General features: G+C 54.7%; 1 protein-coding gene across 1 annotated transcript in view; it reads right to left on the reverse strand.

The window, feature by feature from the left end:
* LOC142475652 (disintegrin and metalloproteinase domain-containing protein 11-like) overlaps positions 1-11,368 on the reverse strand; it is a gene marked incomplete at its 3' end in the record, with an annotated part of 51,427 nt that overhangs the window by 21,027 nt on the left and 19,032 nt on the right. Inside the window, exons 9-10 of the mRNA XM_075581423.1 lie at positions 5,821-5,895; positions 2,312-2,383 (exon numbers count right to left, since the gene is read on the reverse strand). Of these exons, the coding sequence (XP_075437538.1) occupies positions 2,312-2,383; positions 5,821-5,895 (147 nt within the window). The remainder of the gene's footprint in view (positions 1-2,311; positions 2,384-5,820; positions 5,896-11,368) is intronic.

Raw genomic sequence — 11,368 nt, forward strand, 5'->3', positions numbered from 1 at the left:
GACACCGGCAGTATATGAGGAGGGGGGGAGACATCGGCAGTATAAGAGGAGGGGGGTGACACCGGCAGTATAAGAGGAGGGGGAAGACACCGGCAGTATAAGAGGAGGGGGGGAGACACCGGTAGTATAAGAGGAGGGGGGGGAGACACCGGGCAGTATAAGAGGAGGGGGGAAGACACAGGCAGTATAAGAGGAGGGGGGAGACACCGGCAGTATAAGAGGAGGGGGGGAGAGCCACCGGCAGTATAAGAGGAGGGGGGGGAGACACCGGCAGTATAAGAGGAGAGGGGGGAGACACCGCAGTATAAGAGGAGGGGGGGAGACACCGGCAGTATAAGAGGAGGGGGAGACACCGGCAGTATAAGAGGAGGGGGGGAGACACCGGCAGTATAAGAGGAGGGGGGGAGACACCGGCAGTATAAGAGGAGGGGGAGACACCGGCAGTATAAGAGGAGGGGGGAGACACCGGCAGTATAAGAGGAGGGGGAGACACCGGCAGTATAAGAGGAGGGGGGGAGACACCGGCAGTATAAGAGGAGGGGGGGAGACACCGGCAGTATAAGAGGAGGGGGGGAGACACCGGCAGTATAAGAGGGGGGGGGAGACACCGGCAGTATAAGAGGAGGGGGGGGGGGGAGACACCGGCAGTATAAGAGGAGGGGGGGGACACCGGCAGTATAAGAGGAGGGGGGAGACACCGGCAGTATAAGAGGAGGGGGGAGACACCGGCAGTATAAGAGGAGGGGGGGAGACACCGGCAGTATAAGAGGAGGGGGGAGACACCGGCAGTATAAGAGGAGGGGGGGAGACACCGGCAGTATAAGAGGAGGGGGAGACACCGGCAGTATAAGAGGAGGGGGGGGAGACACCGGCAGTATAAGAGGAGGGGGGGAGACACCGGCAGTATAAGAGGGGGGGGGGAGACACGGCAGTATAAGAGGAGGGGGGGGGGGAGACACCGGCAGTATAAGAGGAGCGGGGGAGACACCGGCAGTTATAAGAGGGGGGGGAGACACCGGCAGTATAAGAGGAGGGTGAGGGGGAGACACCGGCAGTATAAGAGGAGCGGGGGAGACACCGGCAGTATAAGAGGAGGGGGGGGGGGAGACACCGGCAGTATAAGAGGAGGGGGGAGACACCGGCAGTATAAGAGGAGGGGGGAGACACCGGCAGTATAAGAGGAGGGGGAGACACCGGCAGAATAAGAGGAGGGGGGGAGACACCGGCAGTATAAGAGGAGGGAGGAGACACCGGCAGTATAAGAGGAGGGGGGAGAGACCGGCAGTATAAGAGGGGGGGGAGACACCGGCAGTATAAGAGGAGGGGGGGACACCGGCAGTATAAGAGGAGGGGGAGACACCGGCAGTATAAGAGGAGGGGGAGACACCGGCACTATAAGAGGAGGGGGGGAGACACGGCAGTATAAGAGGAGGGGGAAGACACCGGCAGTATAAGAGGAGGGGGGACACCGGCAGTATAAGAGGAGGGGGGAGACACCGGCAGTATAAGAGGAGGGGGAGACAAATGCAGTATAAGAGGAGGGGGAGACACCGGCAGTATAAGAGGAGGGGGGGACACCGGCAGTATAAGAGGAGGGGGAGACAAATGCAGTATAAGAGGAGGGGGGAGACACCGGCAGTATAAGAGGAGGGGGGGGAGACACCGGCAGTATAAGAGGAGGGGGGGAGACACCGGCAGTATAAGAGGGGGGGGGGAGACACCGGCAGTATAAGAGGAGGGGGAGACAAATGCAGTATAAGAGGAGGGGGGGGGGGAGACACCGGCAGTATAAGAGGAGCGGGGGAGACACCGGCAGTATAAGAGGAGGGGGGGAGACACCGGCAGTATAAGAGGAGGGAGAGACACCGGCAGTATAAGAGGAGGGGGGGAGACACCGGCAGTATAAGAGGAGGGGGGGAGACACCGGCAGTATAAGAGGAGGGGGAGACAAATGCAGTATAAGAGGAGGGGGGGGGAGACACCGGCAGTATAAGAGGAGCGGGGGAGACACTGGCAGTATAAGAGAAGGGGGGGAGACACCGGCAGTATAAGAGGAGGGGGTGGGGAGACACCGGCAGTATAAGAGGAGGGGGAGACACCGGCAGTATAAGAGGAGGGGGGAGACACCGGCAGTATTAGAGGAGGGGGGGGGGGAGACACCGGCAGTATAAGAGGAGGGGGAGACACCGGCAGTATAAGAGGAGGGGGAGACACCGGCAGTATAAGAGGAGGGGGGGGGGGAGACACCGGCAGTATAAGAGGAGGGGGGGGAGACACCGGCAGTATAAGAGGAGGGGGGGACATTACTCACGGCATCCGCTAAATTCACCACCGATTTGGCAAAATTACTGGTCAGGACAACAGATTGACGGTGCTGACTGAACTGAAGGAGAGAAGGAGAGAGGGTGGTGAGTGGAGAGGAGGGGAGGGGAGAGGGGGAGGGGAGAGGGGGAGAGGAGAGGGGGAGGAGGGGAGAGGGGGAGGAGGGGAGAGGGGGGGGAGGGGGAGGGGGAGAGGGGGGGGAGGGGGAGGGGGAGAGGGGGGGGAGGGGGAGGGGGAGAGGGGGGGGAGGGGGAGAGGGGGGGGGAGGGGGAGGGGGAGGAGGGGAGGGGGGGAGGGGGAGGGGGAGGAGGGGAGGGGGAGGAGGAGGGGGAGAGGGGGGGGAGGGGGAGGGGGAGAGGGGGGGAGAGGGGGGGGGAGGGGGAGGGGGAGAGGGGGAGGGGGGGGGAGGGGGAGGGGGAGAGGGGGGGGGGGGGAGGGGGAGGGGGGAGAGGGGGGGGGAGGGGGAGAGGGGGGGGGGAGGGGGAGGGGGAGAGGGGGGGGGAGGGGGAGGGGGAGGGGGAGAGGGGGGGGGAGGGGGAGGAGGGGAGGGGGAGGAGGGGAGGGGGAGGAGGGGAGGGGGAGGAGGGGAGGGGGAGGGGGAGGAGGGGAGGGGGAGGAGGGGAGGGGGAGGAGGGGAGGGGAGAGGGGGGGAGGGGGAGGGAGAGAGGGGGGAGGGGGAGGGAGAGAGGGGGGGAGGGAGAGAGGAGGGGGGGAGGGAGAGAGGAGGGGGGGGAGGGAGAGAAGAGGGGGGAGGGAGGGAGGGGGGGAGGGAGGGAGGGGGGGGAGGGTGGGGGGGGGAGGGAGGGAGGGGGGGAGGGTGGGGGGGGAGGGAGGGAGGGGGGGAGGGTGGGGGGGGAGGGAGGGGGGGGAGGGTGGGGGGGGAGGGAGGGGGGGAGGGGGGAGGGGGGAGGGAGAGAGGAGGGGGGGGGGAGGGGGGAGGGAGAGAGGAGGGGGGGAGGGAGGGGGGAGGGAGAGAGGAGGGGGGGGAGGAGGGGGGGGAGGGAGAGAGGGGGGAGAGGGGGGGGGAGGGAGAGAGGGGGGAGGGAGAGAGGAGGGGGGGAGGGAGAGAGGAGGGGGAGGGAGGGGGGAGGGTGGGAGAGAGGAGGGGGAGGGAGGGGGGAGGGGGAGGGAGGGGGGAGGGAGAGAGGGGGGAGGGGGGAGGGAGGGGGGAGGGAGAGAGGGGGGAGGGAGAGAGGAGGGGGGGGAGGGAGGGGGGGAGGGAGAGAGGGGGGGAGGGAGAGAGGAGGGGGGGGAGGGAGGGAGGGGGAGGGAGGGAGGGGGAGGGAGGGGGGGAGGGTGGGAGAGAGGAGGGGGAGGGAGGGGGGGGAGGGTGGGAGGGGGGAGGGAGAGAGGGGGGAGGGAGAGGGGGGAAGGGGGGAGGGAGGGGGGGAGGGAGAGAGGGGGGGAGGGAGAGAGGGGGGAAGGGAGAGAGGGGGGGGGGGAGAGGGGGAGGGAGAAAGGGGGAGGGAGAGAGGGGGGAGGGAGAAAGGGGGAGGGAGAAAGGGGGAGGGAGAAAGGGGGAGGGAGAAAGGGGGAGGGAGAAAGGGGGGAGGGAGGGAGAAAGGGGAGGGAGGGGAGGGGCGAGGGAGAAAGGGGGAGGGGGGGAGGGAGAAAGGGGGAGGGAGAAAGGTGGGAGGGAGAAAGGGGGGGAGGGAGGGAGAAGGGGGGGAGGGAGAAAGGGGGAGGGAGGGAGAAAGGGGGCAGGGGGGGAGGGGGGAGGGAGAAAGGGGGCAGGGGGGAGGGGGGAGGGAGAAAGGGGGAGGGAGAAAGGGGGGAGGGGGAGGGAGAAAGGGGGAGGGAGAAGGGGGGGAGGGGGGTAGGGAGAAAGGGGGAGGGAGAATGGGGAGGGGGAAGGGAGAAAGGGGGAGGGGGAAGGGAGAAAGGGGGAGGGGGAAGGGAGAAAGGGGGAGGGGGAAGGGAGAAAGGGGGGAGGAGGGAGGGAGAAAGGGGGGAGGAGGGAGGGAGAAAGGGGGGAGGGAGAAAGGGGGAGGGAGAAAGGGGGGGGAGGAGAAAGGGGGAGGGAGAAAGGGGGGAGGGGGAGGGAGAAAGGGGGGAGGGAGAAAGGGGGAGGGAGAAAGGGGGGAGGGAGAAAGGGGGAGGGGGAGGGGAGGGAGAGGGGAGGGAGAGAGGGGAGGGAGAGGGGAGGGAGAGGGGAGGGGGAGAGGGGAGGGAGAGGGGAGGGGGGAGAGGGGAGGGAGAGGGGAGGGGGGGAAGGAGAGGGGGGAAGGAGAGGGGGAAGGAGAGGGGGGAAGGAGAAACAGGGAGGAGGGGAAGGAGACATTAACATGTAATATCAGTATATATACAGTATATACAGTATAGACAGGGAGCGGTTATATAATAATATCAGTATATATACAGTATATACACTATAGACAGGGAGCGGTTATATAATAATATAAGTATATATATACAGTATATACACTATAGACAGGGAGCGGTTATATACACTAAAGACAGGGAGTGGTTATATAATAATATCAGTATATATACAGTATATACACTATAGACAGGGAGCAGTTATATAATAATATAAGTATATATACAGTATATACACTATAGACAGGGAGCGGTTATATAATAATATAAGTATATATACAGTATATACACTATAGACTGGGAGCAGTTATATAATAATATAAGTATATATACAGTATATACACTATAGACAGGGAGCGGTTATATAATAATATAAGTATATATACAGTATATACACTATAGACTGGGAGCGGTTATATAATAATATCAGTATATATACAGTATATACACTATAGACAGGGAGCGGTTATATACACTATAGACAAGGAGCAGTTATATAATAATATCAGTATATATACAGTATATACACTATAGACAGGGAGCGGTTACATAATAATATCAGTATATATACAGTATATACACTATAGACAGGGAGCGGTTATATAATAATATAAGTATATATACAGTATATACACTATAGACAGGGAGCGGTTATATAATAATATAAGTATATATTCAGTATATACACTATAGACAGGGAGCGGTTATATAATAATATAAGTATATACACTATAGACAGGGAGCGGTTATATAATAATATCAGTATATATACAGTATATACACTATAGACAGGGAGCGGTTATATAATAATATCAATATATACACTATAGACAGGTAGCGGTTATATAATAATATCAGTATATATAGAGCATATACACTATAGACAGGGAGCGGTTATATAATAATATCAGTGTATATACACTATAGACAGGGAGCGGTTATATAATAATATCAGTATATATACAGTACATACACTATAGACAGGGAGCAGTTACATAATAATATCAGTATATATACAGTATATACACTATAGACAGGGAGCGGATACATAATAATATCAGTATATATACAGTATATACACTATAGACAGGGAGCGGTTATATACACTATAGACAGGGAGCGGTTGTATACACTATAGACAGGGAGCGGTTGTATACACTATAGACAGGGAATTCTCACCAGGCGCTGATCGTTCACCACAAGAAGTTCGATGTATTTTGTCTCGGAGAGCGCAGAATGTCTCGTCCGCCGGACCTGGGAGGACACGCACACGGCTGCAATTACACGCACACGTATGTGCACAGATATACACTGATACACCTGGGAGGACACGCACACGGCTGCAATTACACGCACACGTATGTGCACAGATATACAATGATACACCTGGGAAGACACGCACACGGCTGCAATTACACGCACACGTATGTGCACAGATATACACTGATACACCTGGGAGGACACGCACACGGCTGCAATTACACGCACACGTATGTACACAGATATACACTGATACACCTGGGAGGACACGCACACGGCTGCAATTACACGCACACGTATGTGCACAGATATACACTGATACACCTGGGAGGACACTCACACGGCTGCAATTACACGCACACGTATGTACACAGATATACACTGATACACCTGGGAGGACACTCACACGGCTGCAATTACACGCACACGTATGTACACAGATATACACTGATACACCTGGGAGGACACGCACACGTATGTACACAGATATACACTGATACACCTGGGAGGACACGCACACGGCTGCAATTACACGCACACGTATGTACACAGATATACACTGATACACCTGGGAGGACACGCACACGGCTGCAATTACACGCACACGTATGTACACAGATATACACTGATACACCTGGGAGGACATTCACACGGCTGCAATTACACGCACACGTATGTACACAGATATACACTGATACACCTGGGAGGACACGCACACGGCTGCAATTACACGCACACGTATATGTACACAGATATACACTGATACACCTGGGAGGACACGCACACGTATGTACACAGATATACACTGATACATCTGGGAGGACACGCACACGGCTGCAATTACACGCACACGTATGTACACAGATATACACTGATACACCTGGGAGGACACGCACACGGCTGCAATTACACGCACACGTATGTGCACAGATATACACTGATACACCTGGGAGGACACGCACACGGCAGCAATTACACGCACACGTATGTACATAGATATACACTGATACACCTGGGAAGATACGCACACGGCTGTAATTACACGCACACGTATGTACACAGATATACACTGATACACCTGGGAGGACAGGGACACGGCTGCAAATACACACGGCAAACAAAACACATACGTGCACAGATATACACAGATAGACAAACCTGGGAGGACATGGACACGGCTGTAATTACACGCACACGTATGTACACAGATATACACTGATAGACAAACCTGGGAGGACAGGGACACGGCTGTAATTACACAGATATATAGAGACATTCACACACAGTACACTGACACACACACACAGTACACTGACACACACAGTACACTGACACACACACACACAGTACACTGACACACACACACAGTACACTGACACTGACACACACACACAGTACACTGACACACACACACAGTACACTGACACACACACACAGTACACTGACACACACACACAGTACACACACACAGTACACTGACACACACACAGTACACTGACACACACACACACACAGTACACTGACACACACACACAGTACACTGACACACACACACAGTACACTGACACACACACACACACAGTACACTGACACACACACACACAGTACACTGACACACACACACAGTACACTGACACCCACACACAGTACACTGGCACCCACACACAGTACACTGACACACACACACAGTACACTGACACACACACACAGTGCACTGACACCCACACACAGTACACTGACACCACACACACACAGTACACTGACACACACACAGTACACTGACACACACACACAGTACACTGACACACACACAGTACACTGACACACACACACAGTACACTGACACACACACACAGTACACTGACACACACACAGTACACTGACACACACACAGTACACTGACACACACACAGTACACTGACACACACACACACACACACACACAGTACACTGACACACACAGTACACTGACACACACAGTACACTGACACACACACAGTACACTGACACACACACAGTACACTGACACACACACACAGTACACTGACACACACACACAGTACACTGACACACACACAGTACACTGACACACACACAGTACACTGACACCCACACACAGTACACTGACACACACACACAGTACACTGACACCCACACACAGTACACTGACACACACACACAGTACACTGACACACACACAGTACACTGACACACACACACAGTACACTGACACACACACAGTACACTGACACACACACACACAGTGCACTGACACCCACACACAGTACACTGACACACACACACACACACACAGTACACGGACACACACACAGTACACTGACACACACACACAGTACACTGACACACACAGGACACTGACACACACACAGTACACTGACACACACACAGTACACTGACACACACACAGTACACTGACACACACACAGTACACTGACACACACACACAGTACACTGACACACACACAGTACACTGACACACACACAGTACACTGACACACAACACTGACACACACACACAGTACACTGACACACACACACACACAGTACACTGACACACACACACAGTACACTGACACACACAGTCAGACACACACAGTACACTGACACACACACACAACACTGACACACACACGACACACACACACACAGTACACTGACACACACACAGTACACTGACACACACACAGTACACTGACACACACACACAGTACACTGACACACACACACACAGTACACTGACACACACACACAGTACACTGACACACACACAGTACACTGACACACACACAGTACACTGACACACACACACACACACAGTACACTGACACACACACAGTACACTGACACACACACAGTACACTGACACACACACAGTACCCTGACACACACACAATACACTGACACACACACAGTACACTGACACACACACACACACAGTACACTGACACACACACACAGTACACTGACACACACACACAGTACACTGACACACACACACAGTACACTGACACACACACACACACACACTCACACACACAGTACACTGACACACACACACAGCACACACACAGTACACTGACACACACAGTACACTGACACACACACACACACAGCACACTCACACAGTACACTGACACACACACACAGTACACTGACACACAGTACACTGACACACACACACTACACACACACAGTACACTGACACACACACGTACACTGACACACACACAGTACACTGACACACACACAGTACACTGACACACACACACAGTACACTGACACACACACAGTACACTGACACCACTCACACAGTACACGACACCCACACAGTACACTGACACACACACACACTCAGTACACTGACACCCACACACAGTACACTGACACACACACACAGTACACTGACACACACACGTCACTGACACACACACACACCAGTACACTGACACACACCACACACAGTACACTGACATACACTCACACACAGTCACTGAACACCCACACACACAGTACACTGACACACACACCACTACCACACGACACTCACTCCACAACACACAGTACACTGACACACACACACAGTACACTGACACACACACAGTACACTGACACACACACAGTACACTGACACACACACAGTACACTGACACCACACACATCGACCACACAGTCACTGACACACAACACCAGTACACTGACACACACACAGTACACTCGTCGACACCACCCACACACGTACACTGACACCACACACGTACACTGACACACACACACACAGACACAGACCACACACACCATACACTGACACACACACACACAGTACACTGACACACACACACCTACACTGACCACACACACCACAGTACACTGACCACACCCACACCAGACACTGCACCACCCACACAGCACCATCACACCCTCACACACACCTCACACCCACCACACACACCACACACTCACACACCACACACACTCACACACCAACACACCACACACACTCCACCCCGCACTACCACACACACAGTACACTGACACACACTCACCGTCCCAGACACACCACACCACCAGTCACACAGACCACACAACACCACCGTACACTGACACCACACCCTCACAGACACACCACACACCCTACCACACACACACTCCACACCACAGACAACTACACACACACCAGTACACTGACCACACACCACGACACACAGTCACAGCACACACCACCACCTCACACACCCTACACCCACAACTCAGACACAACACCACACACAGCACCACCCTACAGACACACACCCACACACCACCCCTACCACTGACACCCCCACACACAGTACACTGACACCACACACTCACACCACCCACACACCCACACAGCACACCACACTCACCCCCACCACACGTCACCATGCCCACACCACACCCTACACAGACACACACTCACACCCACCCACACCACCACAGTACACTGCACCACACCACCCACACCATACCACTGACACACACACACAGACACCTGCCCCCACACCTCCACCCCCACGACCCACACCACACCCGACCACAGACACACCACACACTCACTGACACCACACACACATACACCTGCACCCACACACACACTGACCACACACACCCCCGTACCACGACCCACACACACGACCCTGACCCACACCACACTCACACACCCGTACACTGCACACACACCACACGTCACACAGAACCACCCACACCCCACGACACCTGACACCACGACACAGACCCCACACCCACACACAGAACCCTCCACACCCACACCACACGACCCCAGACACTCACCACAACCACACAGTACACTGACCACACACCGACCCTGCCACACCACACGTACACTGAACCACACACTACCACTGACACACACACACAGACCCTGACCTGTCTATCCTGCGCGATAGGCGAGGCGGCAATCACTGTGTGAGACGCACAGTCTGAGGGGGAGAATATTATCAGCAACAACCTCCCCCACCCACACACTGTGTGTGTGTCTCTGAGTGTGTGTGTGTGTGTGTGTGTATATATGTGTGTGTATATATATGTGTGTGTGTCTATGTGTGTATATGAGCGTGTGTGCGTGCGTGCGTGCGTGCGTGCGTGTGTGTGTGTGTGTGTGTGTATATATATATATATATGTGTGTGTGTGTGTGTATGTATTTCTGTATATGTGTGTGGTGTGTGTGTGTATATATATCATATAAAAAAATACTATGTGTGCATATGTGTGTGTGTATATATAATGTGTGTGTGTACAGTATATATATGTGTGTGTGTGCATGTATGTGTGTGTGTGTATATATATATATATATATATATTTATGTTATGTGTGTGTGTGCATGTGTGTGTGTGCGTGTGTGTGTATATATATATATGTTATGTGTGTGTACATGTTACATATATTGTGCGTGTGCGCACATGCTA

This window comes from Ascaphus truei, unplaced genomic scaffold (genome assembly GCF_040206685.1).
Source record: "Ascaphus truei isolate aAscTru1 unplaced genomic scaffold, aAscTru1.hap1 HAP1_SCAFFOLD_1305, whole genome shotgun sequence".
In the NCBI taxonomy this organism is placed as follows: Eukaryota; Metazoa; Chordata; class Amphibia; order Anura; family Ascaphidae; genus Ascaphus; species Ascaphus truei.